This window comes from Meles meles, chromosome 21, assembly GCF_922984935.1.
Source record: "Meles meles chromosome 21, mMelMel3.1 paternal haplotype, whole genome shotgun sequence".
NCBI lineage: Eukaryota > Metazoa > Chordata > Mammalia > Carnivora > Mustelidae > Meles > Meles meles.
The window spans coordinates 28,595,278-28,617,842 of NC_060086.1; the positions used below are offsets into that span (position 1 = coordinate 28,595,278).

A 22,565-nucleotide genomic window follows, 5' to 3' on the forward strand; every position below is an offset into this window, starting at 1 on the left:
GCTGACAACTTGAAAGAGTTCATGAACCAGACTGGTGGGGAAATGTTTCAAGGACTACAAAAATGGCGTACCTAGCTTGTCCTACTTGTCCAAAACACAATCCTGGGAAACAAATTCGTACCTCCCCAGGCATTTTAAACCACTCAATGAACCATCAGACATTTGGCAACTGGATTTCATGCAATTTCCTCATCTCATGGATTTAGGTAGGTGTTAGTCAATGTGCCTATGTCCTCTCACTGGACAAAAGCTTTCCCTTAGAGAAAGGCCAATGACTCTTCTGCAGCTAAAATCCTGTTAGAAAAAGTTACCACTCCCAGGGAAGCCTTCTTGAACTATACACAGTGATCAGAAAACCCATTCTACCATGCAGGCTTTTCACCAATTTGCTATGTTTTGCTAGTTTACAACAATTTCATTGTCTATTACTGTCCTCTATCTTCAAAGTTAGTCTCACACAATGACCACAATACTGGGGACTCAATTGTCAAAATCTACACAGACTTCCCAACTACCTGGGTCAAAGGGATTGCCGTCACTCCTAAATCTCAAGTCCACCCCTTTTTGGAAATTAGACTCTCACCCTTGGAGATAATCACTGGGCACTGCATTCGACCACTGCCTCTTTGGACCCACAGTTGGGAAAAGGGGATATATTTCAAAAAAGCAAAGATTGAGTTGCCTCTATTCAACCTAACCATGCTGCAGTAGAGCAGACTTTTTCACAGTGCACTCCCAGGGGACACTTACCTTGACCGTCACACCTTGCAACCTGAGATTCTGTTGGGAAAGACACCTCCACAAAGATTCTCTCCAACCTCCCCTGAGAGGCCCCTCTCCAATACTGCTAACCAAACCTTGCACTGCCAAACCCCAGGGAATGGATGCTTGGGGCCTCAGGACACCTTTACAGAAGGCACCAAAGCCTGATTCGACCTGTACATCATCTGGTCCCAAGAAGGTTAATACTGCACCAACTGAAATACAAAACATCTGGGGAGACAGCTTTCCCCACATGTCCGGACCAGGCCTGCATTCCTCTCCTCACTATTGCTCCTTCTCCATCTTCCGTGCAAAGAACACGCCATTTTCTGCATCTCCCAGTCTCTTGCAAAAGGAGGAAACTTCTTTGGATTATGACCTTTCCAGAAAACACTCACTTTGATCTTGTGAGCATTTCTAGATGTTTAGAAGGTTCAGAATTCAAAAGTTGTTCCTTTACCTCTACTATTTACTGTATCCTGATTCTACTCCAAATGCATGGTTTCTGAATTTACAACATAACAGACCACTTTTGATAAAACATAGAGTTCTAAACAGTTCTTTTGAAAAAAACAATACTTTTGGAAATGTCCTGGAAGTATTCCTATTCTTTCAATAAGTTCTCTAACACAAGCTTCACGTTTTCAGTGTACTCTATGTCCCCAAACGTGCTCCCTGATTTCATTCAGTGCACTCTCGCAGTATTTCACTATTTTGCTCATAGCCACTTGTGGAGGACAATTCCAGGAGGCATGCAGGACTCTGAGTTGGCCTTCATAGGGAGAAAACCTTCCTCCTTCAATCCAAACAAGTGCCAATAAATATTTTCAGTGGCTCCTTTCATACGCAGGGTCCTGGTTTAGAACCAACATATGGTTTGGAATTGGCACCTTGCTTTGGTTCTGCACTTGCTGTCTCTCAAATCCCGTGTAGAAACACTGTCCCCAATGAGGTGGTGTTGGCTCACTGATCTCCATCTTGAGCAGATACAGACTTCACATGGGGAGCGGGTGAGAGTTTCTGCCTTCTAACCCTCCCCACTCCTCAAGGGTCCATTGAGTAGTTTACACCTGTCATGCACATACCCTCCAACATGAGACATGCCAACCAGAAAAGGCCTTGCTGGCTCTGAAACACAAAACCACTAAATACAAAGAACTTCACTGTTGTTTTGAAATTCTTCCAGGGAAACTTCGCTAAAGATTAATTTATATTATGCTTAACTCACATACACTGTTCTATTAATTTCAGGTGTATAATCTAGTGAATCAGCATTTCCATGCAACACCTGGTTCTCATCACAAGAATAAGACTCAATCCCCATCACCTGTTGAACCCATCCCACACAAACACCACCTGATTACCAGCAGGTTGTTCTCTAGTTAAGAGTCTGTTTCTTAGTTTGCCTCTTTTCCCTTCTCTTTTATGTTTTATATCATATAAAGCAAAGATTGAGTTGTCTCTATTCAACCTAACCACACAGCAGTAGAGCAGACTTTTCACAGACCAACTCCCATGTTTTATATCATAAATTCCCCAAATGAGTTAAATCGTATAATACCTGTTTTTCTCTGACTGACCTATTTCCTTTATCAAGGCAAATCTTGATCCGAAGGGGAAAGCCATAAGGGGAATGTCACAGCAGAGGGAAGAGGTTTTGGTAGGGTGTGTTCTGACATACTACCACTCCAAATAAGTGGGGGAACCAACAGGAGGACAATGGACTGACCTTGCACATGGGTACTCCACTATTCCAGCTAGCAGAACTCTGTTCTCATCTCTCTATCCAGCCCCCACCTCCTCCAACAGGACTCACCCATGAAAAGCCATAATGATTTGAACTACCAGATGCCTCCAAGGCACTTCTGGTTCTTAACAGCCTTTCAAATTTCCCTGTCTCCGACAACGGTGAACCTCTCCAAATCCCCCAATGTGCCAAAGGTTTAGTCACAGCTTCTTTGGCCTCCATTCAGTTTTCCTTCCTTAAGAACAAACACAACACTTGCTGATAATTCTTACCTTGAAGGATAGAAACTGGACGGCACTTTGTTTTTACATGGGGCTCTGATTCCAGCAGTAATCGGCAATTGGGTCCCATGCGCATTCTTCCAGGACGCCCCGAGAGTCAGCAGTTGGGGTTTTCAGCTTCCAACTACATGCTGCTCCTGTTCCTCTTAATTTGAGTTGGGATTTCTCCCCAGAAACAAGCCTGCATCTGTAACAAACCAACCACAGCATCTCCGTTATGGCATCGCGTGACCCCTCCATCCGCGGATCAGGCCCTGAGTAAAATAGGTCTTATTCAAATACCCTCAAGGAAAATGAGGACCAAACCGTGGGAACAGCACCAAAAATGCAAAAACGAGGCGGCTCACCAGAAGCATGTCTCGGGAAACCGCCCAGAGCCGCCGTCCCCCCCCCCCCCGCTCAGCTCTCAACCAACAAGACTGCTCCAGCCTCACACCACAGGAGGCACCATGCTGGAAAAGCCCCGAGGGTCTCTCCGGAGCAGTGTCAGAACTTGCTGCAAATGCAGTCCTGAGGGTCTGAGGGTCCTCAGCTGGCAGCAGAAACCCTTCCTGCCCTGAGGAACCCAGCGTCAGATGATGCCATGGCGCACAGTCTACCTGCTAAGGCTGCTGAGTGCAGGAGCAGACAAACAGCCCCCTGCTGGCTGGAGGCCCACGCGCACCCTCTGCTGGCTGCTCTGGGAATCTCCGCAATGCTCTAAGGTTGGGGGGGGGGATGAGGGGATTGAGGGGGCTGGGGGCGCTGGGGGTTTAAGGGAGTGTGGGGTGTGGCTCTGCTCAGCGGGAGGCACTGAGGCTGCTCTGGTCCCAGGAAGCCTGTCCCTACACTGGGACAGGCCTTTGTGACAGCACTTCAGATCCAAAAATCGATTCCTTCTCCTCTCTGTGTGAGTGATGAGTGAATCCAAATTTGACAATGTCATTACATAATATATAGTGCTTGCACCACTCCCTTCAAAAATACAGACTGCAGGGCACCTGGGTGGTTCAGTTGGTTGGGCCACTGCCTTCAGCTCAGGTCATGATCCTGGAGTCCTGGGATCGAGTCCTGCATTGGGCTCCCAGCTCTGAGGGAAGTCGGCTTCTACCTCTGATCTTCTCCCCTCTCATGCTCTCTCACCCTCTCTCAAATAAATAAATAAAGTCTTTAAAAAAAAGCAAAATAAAACAAAAAAATACACACCACGAAATTACAAATGTAAAGTAACAGACACCTGTGTTTACCCACCAAAATGTTCCTACGATGTAAGTCACTGACACCCATTACACTATTTGTATTTTTCTTTCCTTCTTCCTTTTAGGAAGAATTTCCAGTCAGGTCAGGATATATGAAAGTCCACTGATACAAGACATCATTTAGCACCAAGATCTTTTATTTTTTTTCCATTTTATTTATTTTTTCAGCATAACAGTATTCATTCTTTTTGCACAACACCCAGTGCTCCATGCAAAACGTGCCCTCCCCATTACCCACCACCTGTTACCCCAACCTCCCACCCCTGACCCTTCAAAACCCTCAGGTTGTTTTTCAGAGTCCATAGTCTCTTATGGTTTGCCTCCCCTTCCAATTTTTTTTTTTAATAAACATATAATGTATTTTTATCCCCAGGGGTACAGGTCTGTGAATCGCCAGGTTTACACACTTCACAGCACTCACGATAGCACTTACCCTCCCCAATGTCCATAGCCCCCTCCCCCTCTCCCAATCCCACCTCTCCCCAGCAAGCCCCAGTTTGTTTTGTGAGATTAAGAGTCATTTATGGTTTGTCTCCCTCCCAATCCCATCTTGTTTCATTTATTCTTCTCCTATCCCCCTACCCCCCCATGTTGCTTCTCCATGTCCTCGTATCAGGGAGATCATATGATAGTTGTCTTTCTCCGATTGACTTATTTCACTAAGCATGATACGCTCTAGTTCCATCCACGTCGTCGCAAATGGCATGATTTCATTTCTTTTGATGGCTGCATAGTATTCCATTGTGTATATATACCACATCTTCTTTATCCATTCATCTGTTGATGGACATCTAGGTTCTTTCCATAGTTTGGCTATTGTAGACATTGCTGCTATAAACATTCGGGTACACGTGCCCCTTCGGATCACTATGTTTGTATCTTTAGGGTAAATACCCAGTAGTGCAATTGCTGGGTCATAGGGTAGTTCTATTTTCAACATTTTGAGGAACCTCCATGCTGTTTTCCAGAGTGGTTGCACCAGCTTGCATTCCCACCAACAGTGGAGGAGGGTTCCCCTTTCTCCACATCCTCGCCAGCATCTGTCATTTCCTGACTTGTTAATTTTAGCCATTCTGACTGGTGTGAGGTGATATCTCATTGTGGTTTTGATTTGTATTTCCCTGATGCCGAGTGACGTGGAGCACTTTTTCATGTGTCTATTGGCCATCTGGATGTCTTCTTTGCAGAAATGTCTGTTCATGTCCTCTGCCCATTTCTTGATTGGATTGTTTGTTCTTTGGGTGTTGAGTTTGCTAAGTTCCTTATAGATTTTGGATACTAGCCCTTTATCTGATATGTCGTTTGCAAATATCTTCTCCCATTCTGTCAGTTGTCTTTTGGTTTTGTTAACTGTTTCCTTTGCTGTGCAAAAGCTTTGGATCTTGATGAAATCCCAATAGTTCATTTTTGCCCTTGCTTCCCTTGCCTTTGCCGTTGTTCCTAGGAAGATGTTGCTGCGGCTGAGGTCGAAGAGGTTGCTGCCTGCATTCTCCTCAAGGATTTTGATGGATTCCTTTCTCACATTGAGGTCCTTCATCCATTTGGAGTCTATTTTCGTGTGTGGTGTAAGGAAGTGGTCCAATTTCATTTTTCTGCATGTGGCTATCCAATTTTCCCAGCACCATTTATTGAAGAGGCTGTCTTTTTTCCATTGGACATTCTTTCCTGCTTTGTGGAAGATTAGTTGACCATAGAGTTGAGGGTTGATTTCTGGGCTCTCTATTCTGTTCCACTGATCTATGTGTCTGTTTTTGTGCCAGTACCATGCTGTTTTGATGATGACAGCTTTGTAATAGAGCTTGAAGTCCGGAATTGTGATGCCACCAACTTTGGCTTTCTTTTTCAATATTCCTTTGGCTATTCGAGGTCTTTTCTGGTTCCATATAAATTTTAGGATTATTTGTTCCATTTCTTTGAAAAAAAATGGATGGTATTTTGATAGGGATTGCATTAAATGTGTAGATTGCTTTAGGTAACATAGACATTTTCACAATATTTATTCTTCCAATCCAGGAGCATGGAACATTTTTCCATTTTTTTGTGTCTTCCTCAATTTCTTTCATGAGTACTTTATAATTTTCTGTGTATAGATTCTTAGTCTCTTTGGTTAGGTTTATTCCTAGGTATCTTATAGTTTTGGGTACAATTGTAAATGGGATTGACTCCTTAATTTCTCTTTCTTCAGTCTTGCTGTTGGTGTACAGAAATGCAACTGATTTCTGTGCATTGATTTTATATCCTGACACTTTACTGAATTCCTGTACAAGTTCTAGCAGTTTTGGAGTGGAGTCTTTTGGGTTTTCCACATATAGTATCATATCATCTGTGAAGAGTGATCGTTTGACTTCTTCTTTACCAATTTGGATGCCTTTAATTTCTTTTTGTTGTCTGATTGCTGAGGCTAGGACTTCTAGTACTATGTTGAATAGCAGTGGTGATAATGGACATCCCTGCCGTGTTCCTGACCTTAACGGAAAAGCTTTCAGTTTTTCTCCATTGAGAATGATATTTGCGGTGGGTTTTTCATAGATGGCTTTGATAATATTGAGGTATGTGCCCTCTATCCCCACACTTTGAAGAGTTTTGATCAGGAAGGGATGCTGTACTTTGTCAAATGCTTTTTCAGCATCTATTGAGAGTATCATATGGTTCTTGTTCTTTCTTTTATTAATGTGTTCTATCACATTGATTGATTTGCAGATGTTGAACCAACCCTGCAGCCCTGGAATAAATCCCACTTGATCGTGGTGAATAATCCTTTTAATGTACTGTTGAATCCTATTGGCTAGTATTTTGGCGAGAATTTTTGCATCTGTGTTCATCAAGGATATTGGTCTGTAGTTCTCTTTTTTGGTGGGATCCTTGTCTGGTTTTGGGATCAAGGTGATGCTGGCCTCATAAAATGAGTTTGGAAGTTTTCCTTCCATTTCTATTTTTTGGAACAGTTTCAGGAGAATAGGAATGAGTTCTTCTTTAAATGTTTGGTAGAATTCCCCTGGGAAGCCGTCTGGCCCTGGGCTTTTGTTTGTTTGGAGATTTTTGATGACTGTTTCAATCTCCTTACTGGTTATGGGCCTGTTCAGGTTTTCTATTTCTTCCTGGTTCAGTTGTGGTAGTTTATATGTCTCTAGGAATGCATCCATTTCTTCCAGATTGTCAAATTTGTTGGCGTAGAGTTGCTCATAGTCTGTTCTTATAATTGTCTGTATTTCTTTGGTGTTAGTTGTGATCTCTCCTCTTTCATTCATGATTTTATTTATTTGGGTCCTTTCTCTTTTCTTTTTGATGAGTCTGGCCAGGGGTTTATCAACCTTATTGATTCTTTCAAAGAACCAGCTCCTAGTTTCATTGATTTTTTTCTATTTTTTTTTGGTTTCTATTTCATTGATTTCTGCTCTGATCTTTATAATTTCTCTTCTCCTGCTGGGTTTAGGGTTTCTTTCTTGTTCTTTCTCCAGCTCCTTTACGTGTAGGGTTAGGTTGTGTACTTGAGACCTTTCTTGTTTCTTGAGAAAGGCTTGTACCGCTATATATTTTCCTCTCAGGACTGCCTTTGCTGTGTCCCACAGATTTTGAACTGTTGTGTTTTCATTATCATTTGTTTCCATGAATTTTTTCAATTCTTCTTTAATTTCCTGGTTAACCCATTCATTCTTTAGAAGGATGCTGTTTAGTCTCCATGTATTTGGGTTCTTTCCACCTTTCCTCTTGTGATTGAGTTCTAGCTTCAGAGCATTGTGGTCTGAAAATATGCAGGGAATAATCCTAATCTTTTGATACCAGTTGAGACCTGATTTGTGACCCAGGTCACAAATCTATTTCTGATCTATTCTGGAGAAGGTTCCATGTGCACTAGAGAAAAATGTGCATTCTGTTGCTTTGGGATGAAATGTTCTGAATATATCTGTGATGTCCATCTGGTCCAGTGTGTCATTTAAGGCCTTTATTTCCTTGTTGATCTTTGGCTTGGATGATCTGTCCATTTCAGTGAGGGGAGTGTTCAAGTCCCCTACTATTATTGTATTATTATTGATGTGTTTCTTTGATTTTGTTATTAATTGGTTGATATAGTTGGCTGCTCCCACGTTAGGGGCATAGATATTTAAAATTGTTAGATCTTCTTGTTGGACAGACCCTTTGAGTAGGATATAGTGTCCTTCCTCATCTCTTATTATAGTCTTTGGCTTGAAATCTAATTGATCTGATATAAGGATTGCCACCCCAGCTTTCTTCTGATGCCCATTAGCATGGTAAATTGTTTTCCACCCCCTCACTTTAAATCTGGAGGTGTCTTCGCGTCTAAAATGAGTTTCTTGTAGGGAACATACTGATGGGTTTTGTTTTTTTATCCATTCTGATACCCTGTGTCTTTTGATTGGGGCATTTAGCCCATTAACATTCAGGGTAACTATTGAGAGATATGAATTTAGTGCCATTATTAGCCTGTAAGGTGACTGTTACTGTATATTGTCTCTGTACCTTTCTGATCTACTACTTTTAGGCTCTCTCTTTGCTTAGAGGACCCCTTTCAATATTTCCTGGAGAGCTGGTTTGGTGTTTGCAAATTCTTTCAGTTTTTGTTTGTCCTGGAAGCTTTTGATCTCTCCTTCTATTTTCAATGATAGCCTAGCTGGATAGAGTATTCTTGGCTGCATGTTTTTCTCGTTGAGTGCTCTGAATATATCATGCCAGCTCTTTCTGGCCTGCCAGGTCTCTGTGGATAAGTCTGCCGCCAATCTAATATTTTTACCTTTGTATGTTACAGACTTCTTTTCTCGGGCTGCTTTCAGGATTTTCTCTTTGTCACTAAGACTTGTAAATTTTACTATTAGGTGATGGGGTGTGGACCTATTCTTGTTGACTTTGAGGGGGGTTCTCTGCATCTCCTGGATTTTGATGCTTGTTCCCTTTGCCATATTAGGGAAATTCTCTCCAATGATTCTCTCCAATAGACCTTCTGCTCCCCTCTCTGTTTCTTCTTCTTCTGGAATCCCAATTATTCTAATGTTGTTTTGTCTTATGGTGTCACTTATCTCTCGAATTCTCCCCTCATGGTCCAGTAGCTGTTTGTCCCTCTTTTGTTCGGCTTCCTTATTCTCTGTCATTTGGTCTTCTATATCACTAATTCTTTCTTCTGCCTCATTTATCCTAGCAGTGAGAGCCTCCATTTTTGATTGCACCTCATTAATAGCTTTTTTGATTTCAACTTGGTTAGATTTTAGTTCTTTAATTTCTCCAGAAAGGGCTTTAATATCTCCAGAGAGGGTTTCTCTAATATCTTCCATGCCTTTTTCGAGCCCAGCTAGAATGTTCAGAATCATCATTCTGAACTCTTGATCTGACATATTACCAATGTCTGTGTTGATTAGGTCCCTAGCCTTCAGTACTGTCTCTTGTTCTTTTGTTTGTGGTGATTTTTTCCGCCTTGTCATTTTGTCCAGATAAGAGGATATGAAGGAGCAAATAAACTACTAAAAGGGTGGCAAAGACCCCAGAAAAATGCGCTGTAACCAAATCAGAAGAGACCCCTAATTGTGGGAGGGAGAAAGGGGATAAAACCAGGTTCAGAAAAAAAAAAGAAAAAAAAAAGGAAAAAAAAATTTTTAAAAATAAAACAAATAAAAAAATATAAAAAAGAAAGAAAAAATATATATATTTAGATGAACTAGTCAAAAAACGTTAAAAAAGAAAAGGGTAAAAGTTTTAAAAAATTTAGCAGAAAAAGAAAAAAGAAAAAAGAAAAAAAAATTGAAAAAAGAAAAAGAAAAAAAATTGAAGTAGCCACAAGACTAAAGAATCATGGGGAGAAAGCCATGAGTTCCGTGCTTTGCTTTCTCCTCCTCTGGAATTGCTCTGCTGTCTTAGGAATTGAACCTGCTTTCTCCTTGATAGATGAACTTCGTCCTGGCTGGATATTTTGTTGATCTTCTGGGGGAGGGGCCTGTTGTAGTGACTCTCAAGTGTCTTTGCCCGAGGCGGGATTGCACCGCCCTTACCGGCGGCCAGACTAAGTAATCGGCTCGGGTTTGCTTTTGGGAGCTTCTGTTCCCTGAACGCTTTCTGTAGAGTTCCGGAGGATGGGAATGAAAAAGGCGGCCTCCCAGTCTCCGGCCCGGAGGAGCCGAGAGCCTGGGGCCCCACTCCTCAGTGCGCCCCCAGAGGACAGCACCCAATCACTCCCGTATCCCCAGCCTCTAGCCGCGCTCCGAGCTCACCCAGCCCGCGACCAGTTCAAGGTAACCCCGAGCTGAGAGTTCAGTCCTCGGCTCTGTCTCTGTAGCCGGCTTCTCCGTTCTAATACCTGCGAGCTTTCCGACACTCTGACCCCCCTGATCCTTCTGTGACCCTGCGGGGCCTGGGGCCACGCTGACCCCACGTGGGCTTCACCCTGGTTTAGCCTCTGGAGCAATGTCCCTCAGTGGAACAGACTTTTAAAAGTCCTGATTTTGTGCTCCATTGCTCCGCCGCTTGCCGGGAGCCGGCCCCTCCCCCCGCGGTCTATCTTCCCGTCGTTTTAGATTCACTTCTCCGCCAGTCCTACCTTTCAGAAAGTGGTTGATTTTCTGTTTCTAGAGTTGCTGTTCTTCTTCTCTTCGCTCTCCCGTTGGATTTGTAGGTGTTTGCAATGTTTAGATAAGCTATCGAGCTGATCTCCTGCTACCTGATGTAGTCTCAGGCTGCTACTTCTCCGCCATCTTGACTCCTCCTCCCCTAGCACCAAGATCTTGATTGCAAGACTTTATTTTCGACCTTGCCAATAAAGTGTTTGGGACACATAGGTGACAGGGTCAAAATGCAAACCTAGAGGGAGCTAAACATGCGTTATGAATTTACTGCATGTCTCTTTAGATTATATTTTCAATAAAAGGGGATTTAGACATGGTAGATGGATGAAATCGTTTCCATCAGTCTGGTAAGGAACCAATTTTACCTTCAAGTACTAATTGCCATCTCTTCACAAGCAGAAGGAGGCTTGGTGAAGTAGGCATTTCTGTTTGGATGTAAGAGAAGGCTGCAGGGGTTGAAACTGCCCACCTAACATCCTGCGTCCAGATGGGCAGTGAACATGAGGATAGCAACACCTCATCCTACTGCACATTGCCAGCTCCAGAGGGAGAACATGGATCTTATTCTCAAATACTCTGGGTTGAGATCAGCTGTGCCTCTGTGCCAGTTCAAGGCTGCAGGACTGGGGGCCTGGTTTGGAACATGAGCTAGGCCCTGCTGGTGCAGGAGGAATGCGGCAGGGACAGGACAAGGAGGGAGATGGCTCAGAGTCACCTCCCCACAGGGCAAGCACTAGAAACTACCCGCCAAAGAACAGCATGTTCTCCCTCAAGCCACCTCTCTCCCTGACAGATCCTGAGGCTGGGCCCCACAACCCCAGGCCAAGTGACGGGGACTCATCTTCGCAAGTGAACAGCCGCTGGAGGGAGATATGAGCGCTGGACTCAGAGAACCCTGATGCCCAATGGTCCTGCTTTTTCTAGCCCCAACACTCAAAGCCCCTTCTCTGTGGGCTAGGGTTCCCCTTCCACACTCCTGGGTCACGTCCCAACTATCTTCCTTGCAATTCCCCCTGTCCCTTCCTCTCTATATCCCTGTCACCTCTGACTCTTCCTCTTCTAATCTCAGACTCCTGTTGGTGCCACACTGTCTAGGTGTTGTCCAGGAGTTCTTGAGAGAGAAGCTGATGAACCTGATAACTTAAATTAGTAAGTTTCATGGAGATCCCACATAGATCAAGCAGGAGAATCAGTTTGCCATTTTTCCATTTATGTTTATAATGTAAACCCCACATTGACACCTAGTGAGTTTACAGAGATAAGTGGCGTTTCTAGAGATGTTTTAGGTGTAATACCTTCTCTGTTAATATGGGATGATTTGAACCCCATAAATCTTTCTATCCAAAGGTGAATTCCCAGAACTGAAGGAAGAATATTTTAATGCCACATATGCAGTATCATTTTCATTTAGATCAGACTGATTTTTCTTTGATATTCTCTTTTATAGTTTTATTCAAAAAGCTATTCAATTTGCAAATATATGTGGAAATCCTAGTTATCCTATCTTGATTAATACAGCACATTTGCAATTATGATCAAAGAACAACCCTTGTGGGTTTCATTCTTCTGAAATATATTAAGACTTCCTTAAATCCCAATTTATAGTTATAGTTGAATTCAATTCCTTCTTTGCTATAGACTAATATCCAGGAAATCTGGGACTCCAGACTGGGGCCCATTCCCCCTAGGAGGGCCAGGACAAAAGGAAAGGTAGAGCAAGACCTTAATTTATACTCACCCCCCTCCTACTAAGCAGACGGATCAGGAGAGATGATGGACCCAAGGAAACTTATTCACCTGAAGGGTGGGAGTCTGGAGCCAAGATGGATCTTGGGAAACCTTGGGGAGCAGAAAAGGAGGAAAGTACACAGAAATTTGGAACAGGGGAGGTAGGGATGGATGACAGTGAGTCTAGGACTGGATACAAAGATAAGGACTGGGCATGAGTAGAGGGTGAGCATATAGGCAAGAAGTACCCTTATGGACAAAACGGGAGTCAAAGAAGAGCCTTCAAGGGTAGGATATTTGAATTCAATAACAGTACCACTGATAACGATAGTACGATAAATGTCTCCTTCCAGCCTGAGCATTCCACTTTGTGGACAACTTGAATAATCTCAATATTATCTAGGTCACTCTACTGCCTTGCATGCGTGGATTTTCAGTTCTCATACACAAAGGAACAATGTAAGTTGATTCTTATGACTGAGCTTTGAGATCTCCCAAGAAATGTGTTCCTTTTAAAAGGTAGATTCTGTCCTGGGGCACAGAGGGACAATACCCACCATTCTTGGCAGCACCAGGAGTTATGAGGGGTTGGGTGCCTCAGAAAGTGACTCTAAGACAAGGATGTGAGTATAAGTAGTTTCTCTGGAAGTGTCTTTGGTGGGAAGAAATTGTAGGAGCTAAGATGTGAAGGAGGAATGCAGCCAACACACAAGACAGGGCGTTAGTTTAGAGCTCACTGCTTGGGCAACTCTGTCTCCATCCACTGGGCTTGTCCAAGAGATATGCAGAAGAGCCTTAAATTATCCCATCCAAGTGCAAAAAGACCTGCATGGGATGAGTGTTGCTCTTATGGACATTGGTTACCTGGATGACGAGCTCACTCTCATGGCCAAAGAAGCCAAGGAAGCCAATGGACACCCTCAGGCAAAGAGCCACAGGCAACTGCGGGAGGCAGCCACTGTGTGCCCAAGACAGGGCTTGCCAGTGAAGACACCAGAGGGCACCAACCCTCTCCTCTCATGGGTGTATTCCCTGCCATGACCCATGGGATCTGAAATACTGAGAAATTAGTGTAGTACTGCACATCATACACCAAATGACTGCCAGGATGCCTTACTTTCCTTATCACTTACAGTCCCAACAATGATACTTCTTAAATAACAAGTAGCTTCTGTCCCATGATGACTCCAACCCCATTCTTTCACTCCAGAAGTTTCAATTTCAGCAATTCTTCTTCCAAGCACTCTTCAAATCTTGCCAGGGACAAAGACATGCACCTTTAACAATGGATGGAGGACTATCAACAGTAGATCCTTGTGCCAAGAACAGTGAACACTTTTGTCCTCCAGGAAAAAGTTCCCATTCCTTAGAGTCTCAGAAGGCATAGGATCTGAGGCTTAAGTGTGCTCATTATCCTTGAAATCAGTATTAGTAAGTGCAGCTTTACAAGCTGAACAGCAATTGACATTATATTCCAGTAGTGACAAAATAAAAAATCTAATCATGTTCCTTCCTATAAACATTAACAATTAACTGTGTATATTGAAATCAACCATATATACATACATATACATACATATATACATATGCATATATATGTGTGTGTGTGTGTGTGTGTGTGTGTGTGTGTGTGTGTGTGTGTATATAGAAAGAGAGAAATAAGACTGAATGGGTGAGTGGGCTAGAAGGAGGTGGAGAATCTTTTTTTAAGATCTTATTTATTTATTTGACAGAGAGATCACAAGTAGACAGAGAGGCAGGCAGAGAGAAGGGAGAAGCAGGCTGCCCACCAAGCAGAGAACATGATGTGGGGCTCAATCCCAGGACTCTGAGATCAAGACCTGAGCTGAAGGCAGAGACTTAACCCACTGAGCCACCCGGGCACCCAAGAGGGAGAATCTTAAGCAGACTCCATGCTCAGTGTGCAGCTTGATTTGGGCTTTGTCTAGTGACCCTGAGATCATGACCTGAGGCAAAATCAAGACTCTGATGCTTCACCAACTGAGCCGCCAAGGTGGTTCCCCCTATCAACTCTTTTATCCCCTCCAGTAAGCTCTAAATAGCCTTTGTTGGTATTAATCATTCTAGTATTACAATCATGCTTTTTCTCTCCATGAATAATTAGCCCCTGGAATGGCAGGCCCCAACTTCACAGAGCGCCATGTGATGACACACACACATTCTAGATTAGAAAACTACATTATGATAGAATCCATAATGTTATATTTTTACCTTAACATAAGACAGCTGTAATAGCTCTTCTGTGATTTCTATATTGTTGTGTATTACTCATTTTCTGTAACACAAATGCTATTATTGAAATAAAACAATAGAAGAGAATAGGTGTCAATTACTAGTAAGGAATGGTAGGACTAAATATGCAACATTATGCATTAAAAAATAAAAAGCAATGATGACTAATAACTTTTCAGTGTATAATAGGTTTAGATTTACCAACAAAACCAAATAGGAAAGACAAGACTGAACATTTCCATACACCTAACACAGTTTGCCAACTATTTTCCTTTTTTAAAATTCTTTAATTCCACTACAGTTCACATATATTAGTTTCTGGAATTCTGGAATACAACAGAGTGATACAACACTTCCATGCATTCTCCAGGGCCCATCAGGACAAGCAGCTCCTTCATCCCCATTGCCTATTTCACCCATGCTGCCAACCATCACTGTGTTGTCTGTCATGAAATGTCTGGATAAGAGACCTCAGACTGAGACAGGAATCCATCAAAATCCTAGAGGAGAACACAGGCAGCAACCTCTTTGACCTCAGCCACAGCAGCTCCTTGCAGACACATCTCCAAAGGCAAGGAAAACAAGTGAAAATGAACTTTGGGACTTTTTCAAGATAAAAAGCTTCTGCGCAGCAAAGCAAACCATCAACAAAACAAAGGGGCAACACACAGAATGGGAAATGGTATTTGCAAATGACACTACACACAAAGGGCTGATATCCAAGATCTACAAAGAACTTCTCAAACTCAACACCCATAAAAACAAATAATCGAGTCAAAGAATAGGCAGAAGATGTGACCAAACACTTCTGCAAAGAAGACGTACAAATGGCTAACAGACACATGAAAAAATGTTCATCTTCATCATTAGCCATCAGGGAGATTCAAATCAAAACCACACTGAGATACCACCTTCCACCAGGTAGAATGGCAAAAATTGACAAGGCAAGAAACAACCAGTGTTGGAGAAGCTGGGAGAAAGGAACCCTCTCACACTGTTGGTGGGAATACAAGTTGGTGCAGCCACTGTGGAAAACAATGTAGAGGTTCCTCAAAAAGTGAAAAATAGAGGATAAGATATTTCACACCAGACTGAACCTGTTCAAAAAAAAATTACATGTGGCCAAGGGATTCATTGTGGCTGGCTCACTTGTTCTCAGTAAACCTCGTTTTTTCTCTTCTTCTCCTTCATCCTCTTCAGCAGTAATAGGACAATCAAATACTTCAAATTTAAAAAGACATTCCAAGACTGGAAGGATGTAGAGTGAGTTCAATGAGTTTCAAGCTGAAGGAAAAAGATGTGACCATGAGGTGGCAGTAACACGCAACCCCCTTTCCTGGGGGGACGGACAGGTTTGCAAGAGCGGGGGCCCATCATAGTATTAATCCTTCTAATACTGGGGATATTGAACAGGGTACACATGTGCCTAAGTAATGCCTTTCTGTAGCCTGGCTGGCGGGGGGCCGCGGTCTCTGCATCAGGAATTTAGAAGGCTAACATTTGTTCAGGGTCTTTAGAGCTGAAGGGTTAATTTGGAATGTCCGATTGCCTCACTGACCTTATTTATGATAAGGAAATGTTGGCCACAGTTTCACAAGATATAGAATTTAGGCAGGCAGTCAGTACCTAAACATCTGCTCTCCAGGGTTATGTTTTTAAAAGACTGGATGTGTAGAAAGGAAGGATTCTGAACTTAGAGTATTATAGACTATTATAATGTGTATAAGCCTAATCCTATAGTGATAAGAAGATCTAGTCTTATTTGTATAACAAAATTAAAAAAGAATTTGTGATGCTACTACAAAATTATGTTAAACCTGAAACACTATTGAGAATATTCAAAGAAGAATGCTACTCCTTGGTTATTGATGGGAAAACAGACAAAGCCCATCAGTGAGGAAAAGCGTCCATTATAAGAGATGTCATATTAAGAATGATGTCATAAGGGTGCATCTGGGTGGCTCAGGGGGTTAAGCACCTGCCTTCTGTTCTGGTCACGTCTCGGGGTCCTGGGATCGAGCCATGCAGCAGGCTCCCTGCTCAGCAGAGTCTGCTTCTCCCTCTGCCTAACCCCCTCCATGCATGCTCTCTCTTTCTCTATCTCTCAGATTAATAAATAAAATCCTCAAAACATAGAATTGGGTCATTAAAACTGATGATATATTTGTTGATTTTCTTAGCATAGATAAGAAAAAGTGATATGTTAATTTATGAAATTAATAAATGGTTGAAAAAGGGGATACCATCATAAGATTGCTTATATCCATACACTGTATGTTAACTAAGTAGAACTTAAAAATTTGAAAAGGAAAAATAATTCCATATCCAGACATAAGATAATGGAGCAACTGTAGCATTTTGTAAAAGAATGGAGGACATTACTTCCTCACCAAAATGATTATGTCCACTTGCACCTTGCTCAGCAAATAACCGTAACTTAATAGGGACATCATCTCCATTTAGGAGATGCAAATATGCATCTTTCATATTCCATATTCCAATATGCAAACTTTCAAAATTTCATACTTAGGATATATGCTTTTTCCACATTCAGTGAACTTCAGAGATATTCTCAGGCCTTGGTCATAAAAAGAAAATCTCAAATAAAGAAATACACTATAATTAAAGGAAATCACATGGAGGCATAGAGATTACATTCTTTTGTAATATGCCAAGGTAGCACGAGAGTTTCAAATGGGTGGGAAATGTTAATAGAGATGTAAACAACAAATCCTGAAGGGACACAAAGCTGCCTGCTCACCAGAAGGTCTGTTTTCTTCACAAGTGACAGAAAGGAACCTTGAAAGTATGTGTGAGGCATGGGAAACTCAGGAAGATCTATGAGTATATCTGAATTAGAAATAAGCAACAAAAGAAAAGAAAAAAGTGGGAAGTGCATGAATCAGTGGAGCTAAGCATCTATTTTAATATCTTCCACAAATACCAGCATGCTTTTTCTACAAACACTGATTCACAAATTTTGCTTAGTACAATCTTCCGCATATTGAGAAGTGGTCTTGACACTTTGAACAGAAGAAGTCTCAGTGGATCCTGCGAATGAGCTCTTAGTGAGCTGTAACCAATATAAAACTGCTGAAGACTGTTACGGGCTCATGAGAAAGTCAGAAAACATGGCAAATCTCAGTTGAAAGGAAGGAGATAAGCAGGGGCACCTGGGTAGATCAGGTCTTGATCTCAGGATCCTGGGATCGAGTCCCATGCTGGAGTCCCCACTCAGTGTGGAATCACCTTCTCCCTCTGCCTCTGCCTCCCCCTCCTCAACACTGTACTTGCATAAAATCATTAAAAAAGAAAACAGAAAAGGAGATGAGGTAAAAGGTACATTTTGAAGATACTATTGATGAGTTTCCTTCCAATGAAGACTGGAAAGGATAAATAAAACAATTCCTGTTTTCCTTGTAAATTTAACTCTAAAAGAATGAAAGGTTTATGGTATCAGGTACCTGTCAAGTTTTCACTGGTTTTCCAACTACTGTAACAATGTTGGAAAAAAGAAACACTAAAAATTAATAAAAGCATGTTTCAGTGGAGAACAGTCTGTGCTTTTACCTGGGGCACTGGGTCTAGCAGAACTCAGAGAGCAGGACCCCAGCTCCTCCTTTTGGAAGGTCCTGAAGGTCCTGCATTCCTGTCTCAATCCAATGGAGCCCCAGTTCCTCTAAAGCCAAGTCACGATTTCTTCCCAGAAACAAGTCGGCATCGGTCACAAACCAACCACAGCATTTCTGATGCGGTGTCCTCAGACCTCTCAATCCAGTGACCCCAGAGTAAAATAGGGCTTGTTCAAATGCCCTCAGGGAAAACGAGCACCAAACCCTGGGAAGAGCCCCAATATGTAAGCGCCTGTACTTCTCACCTACCAGCACGTCCTGGGGAAGTTCCCAGAGCTCCCTGCTCAGCCCTTAGCCAACAAGGCATCTTCTCCTTCACACCTCAGGAAGCAACAAGTTGCTGCAAAGCTCCCATGGTCTCCCCAGGGCATCGGGGGAATCGGCTGGAAATACAGCGCTGGCTCTCTATCCCTGGACAGTAATACTGTAGCTGGATCCCTGGGCAGGTACAGAAGCCCTTCCTGATAAGGCCCCTTGGGTCAGAAAAGCTGATGGTGCGCCCTCTGCTGGCCATCGCTGCACACACAGAAAAACTTCCCCCTTCCTATTGGAGGTGCGCAGGCTCCCTCTGCTGGCCACCCTGGGAATCCCTGCAATACTTCAAGTCATGGCATCTCAGCTGGAGGGACAGAAGATGCTGTTTCTCTCCCTGACAGATCCTGAGGCTAGGGCCCACAACCCATGCAAAAAGAGGTGCGCCTATCTTTCCAAGTGAAATGGCCTCTCCACAACTAGCCCCAGGGAGGTCAGAGCTGTGGGCTGAGGGAAATCTGATGCCCGGGATTCCCACCTTCTCTGGTCCCAATGCTCAGAGCACCTACCTAGACCTCCTCCACCCCAGTCCATTCTCCACCTCCACACCTAGGCCAGCAACCTCTTTCCATCCTTGAAATTCTTCTTTGTCTCTGCTTCTCTCTACCCTGTCTCTTTACTTCCTCTCCCTTGCTAGCACTGGCCCAATCCCCCCACCACTGACTCAGTGTCTCACCCTGACAGTCTCTTTATCACTCCCCACACCCTCAGGCCTCCCTCTCTGTGCAGCTCTGTCCAGGGACACCAGAGCAAACCACCTCTCCTGTATTCCCCCCTCTCCTGCCCTCATTCGGCCCAGGCCCTGTCACAGGGTTTGACAAAGCCATTTACAAAGGCTGCTCAGGCTGACCCTGGCTGCCGCAGTACAGTTACCAGCCGCGCCTGGGCAGCATGTGGACAGAATGACTTGATACTTTGGTGGCCCAGCCATGACCCCAAAGCTGCTGGAGGATGGCTGCGTCCATGACCTGGGGAGAAGGAGGGCTTTGCAGGATCCAACAGCTCTGCGGCAGAAGGGACTGGCAAAAAGGACCTTAACGCTGACAGAAGCATACCCCCAACTCCTCCTGCTGCAGAGGAAGGGATGGGTCTCCTGTCAGTGATCTCTGCCCTGCCCATCCCTCAACAGGTTAACCGTGGGAGGACTGTGGGGCATCATGGGTCTTACCAAGAAAACCGCCACCATCAGCTCCCCTCAAGGCCCCCCTGGTGGTTGGGAGGAAGCTGGTAAGGTGAAACCACTGCACAAAACCCGGATTAATGCAGGGCCTCCTCACCAGGCTCTCAGGGCCTCACCAGATACTTCATTCTCTGCTCACTATCATAACAGACCACTGCCTGGGGACAGGCACCTGTCTTGCTGATCACTACACCCCCCCCCCAAACTAGCAGGTGCCATGTCCTCAAGAGGATCTATCACGAGTTAATACAAACACCAGCAGATCTAAATTCAAGCTGGGCCACTCCCCAGAAGGATTCGTGGGGTCCCTTGCAGTAGAGGGACCACGGAGGGTAATCTTGCTCTATTCCTCCGGCACCACCACTGCGGCCAGGGTGTTATCTGTGTGTGAAGGCTTCACCCTGTGCACTCAAAGGAGAGGGACTGTAGGTCCTCCTGAAGGCAGACGCTGACACAGAGACAGAACCGTGAATGGTTTATTGGGGGGACTCCAGGAGAGACAAAGCACAGGGGACAGGATGGGCAGGGAAAGCATTCAGACCACCAGGCAGAAAACATTCATATCTTTACTAAATAGAAACTCATTGGAGCCTGGCTGCTGGAGGTCAAGGAAGTCTTCAGACTCCAAAATGATTAGCCTGTAAGGCAAAAGGATTTGGGTTAGTACACTGGGACCTTATGTTTTCCCAAATGCTCTTTGCCTCCCATAGTGTATCTGAGGCCTTGGATGAACACTTGAGTGTGTGGCCACCTCTGTAAGTCTATACCTAATAGAAAATAATTGTCTTCACAACTCACATATAAATCTCTGATTGTACCCATTCTCTTAACTATCTTTTACTTCATTGTGGCTAGGACCTAAAATTTAATAGAAAACAGGGCTCTTTGTTTTGTCTTTGAAATGAGAATCGCCACTATCTCGGCTGAGGTGTTAGACTCTTAGTGGTTTTTGCGGACTAAATGAACATTTTTTGGACGCTCATGGACATGGAACTATTTTCATTTAAACAGTGAGAACAGTGAATGGTCAGAGCCCAGATACTTTGCCAATTTTGGTTTTTGAGACAGAGACAGAGGAAGGGCAAACTTGTGAGTGAAAAGGGAAGGGGGAGAAGGTGATGGAGAGAGAGAATCCCAGATAGGCTTCACACTCAGCACCGAGCCCGACTTGGGGCTCAGTCTCTGAACCTCAAGATCATGACCTGAGCAGGAATCAAGACTCTGCTGCTGAACCGACTGAGCCACTCAGGGGCCCCTGCAGGTTTTTATGTACTTCAACTCCTACTTCTCTAGTGACCTCAGAATCCAGTATGCTCTCCCTTTCACAGATTAAAAAAAAAGCTAAGGCCCAGAGAAGGCCACCCTGAGAGCTGGTATTTGGGCTGAGAAATAAGGAACACAGGCAAATCTGTAGGATACTGGGACTGAAGTCCCCGGGGGGAGGTGCACAGCTGCAGGCAGGGTGGTGACGCAGATGCAGAGGCTGGTGACAGGGCTCCAGCTAGGCCGGCTCCTGGTCAACCCTGACGCCCCCACTAACAGTCTGACTCAGTCTGAGGTGAGGGCGGCCACCCTTCACCGGATCTCCATCCCGTCTACACGTTTTCTCACTGGGGGACATAACCTCAGTCAGACGACAATCCCCAAAGACCATGTTAAATTTCCCAAGTCTCCACGACAGTCTTTCAAATGGTTCAGAACCTTCAGAAATTCAGGGAAACAAAGCTCTTCATAGACTACGGATGAACAGCTTCATGGCAAAAACAACATTCTGGACAAATAACAGCGTTATCCACACTGTGTGCGTGAACTCGTGCAGCAGTTGGTGCGGACTGCACGGTGTCCTCACACTCACTCTCAAGCTGCTGGCCTTCCGGGAACAGCCTCACCCTCCCTGAGAGAAGCCCAGCCTCTCCCTGAGCACCTCCTGCCTTCTCGGCATCCAGAACCTACTGTTTCCTGTCACTTGGAGCTCTCTCCCTTCCTTCTGGATACATCTCTGATTCTTCCCTTATACGGAACTCACTGTCTATGTCCTTTCATCAGTGTGTCCCTCCCTTCTCTCAGACATACACCCTCAATTCCTCACATTATGAGCAGGCCTCATCCCTCCCAGATCACAGAGCGTCGACTCAATACCATGTGCGTGCACACACCTGCTGTGCCCAGCTTTCGGAGAAGGGCAGCTCTCCGCCACCACAAGGGACCTGCCCACCCCCTCAGTATGACTGGAAGACAAGCTCCATCAATTGTATCTACAGAACAACCGGAAGAAAGTTACCATGTCCTTAGTGGCCTTCACTCCACCATGACATGAGAGGTCTGTGGGCGGCACCACTGGTCCTTGTGGGTGACGCTCCAGCATCTGTATCTGACCCATGCCATGGAGAAGACAGAAGCTTCTCCCCCTGGAAGTGACTGAGCAGCATTCCAACGAACCCACTACACCTGCCTCCAGCATCTGCCACTGTTTCTCGTTCTCACCTCCCTGACCGGAGAAGACCATTTCCCACAAATTTCCAGACTGCAGAGGACAAGGCAGACCCCTACCCTAATGACCATGAGGGGACCACAGACCTGTGTCAGGGATTTATATAACTAATGAAATGACAGCTCAAACCCTACATGCTGTAGATGAAGTGAGAGGTGTTTCATCCCTCCCAGAACAACAAAGGCGGGTGCTGGATGTGCACGACGGTAAGAGACAGATGTCTGCCATTGTGCAACAGAGACACTTCCTTCCCAACAATGGCACCTGCCCGTGCTCAGTGTGTGCAAAGAGCCAGGCACACGCATGTGTGTCCTGAGGAACTTCAGAATCTTAAAAGCGCCCCCAGCCGGGTTTCCTCTTGAAGGTCAAGCCCTG

General features: G+C 44.3%; 1 protein-coding gene across 1 annotated transcript in view; it reads right to left on the minus strand.

Moving 5' to 3' along the window:
* Positions 1-2,791: 2,791 nt before the first annotated feature.
* LOC123934018 (transport and Golgi organization protein 1 homolog) overlaps positions 2,792-22,565 on the minus strand; it is a 29,035-nt gene continuing 9,261 nt past the window's right edge. The window contains exon 12 of the mRNA XM_045993872.1: positions 2,792-2,977. Within this exon, the coding sequence (XP_045849828.1) occupies positions 2,915-2,977 (63 nt within the window). The 3' untranslated portion in view covers positions 2,792-2,914. The remainder of the gene's footprint in view (positions 2,978-22,565) is intronic.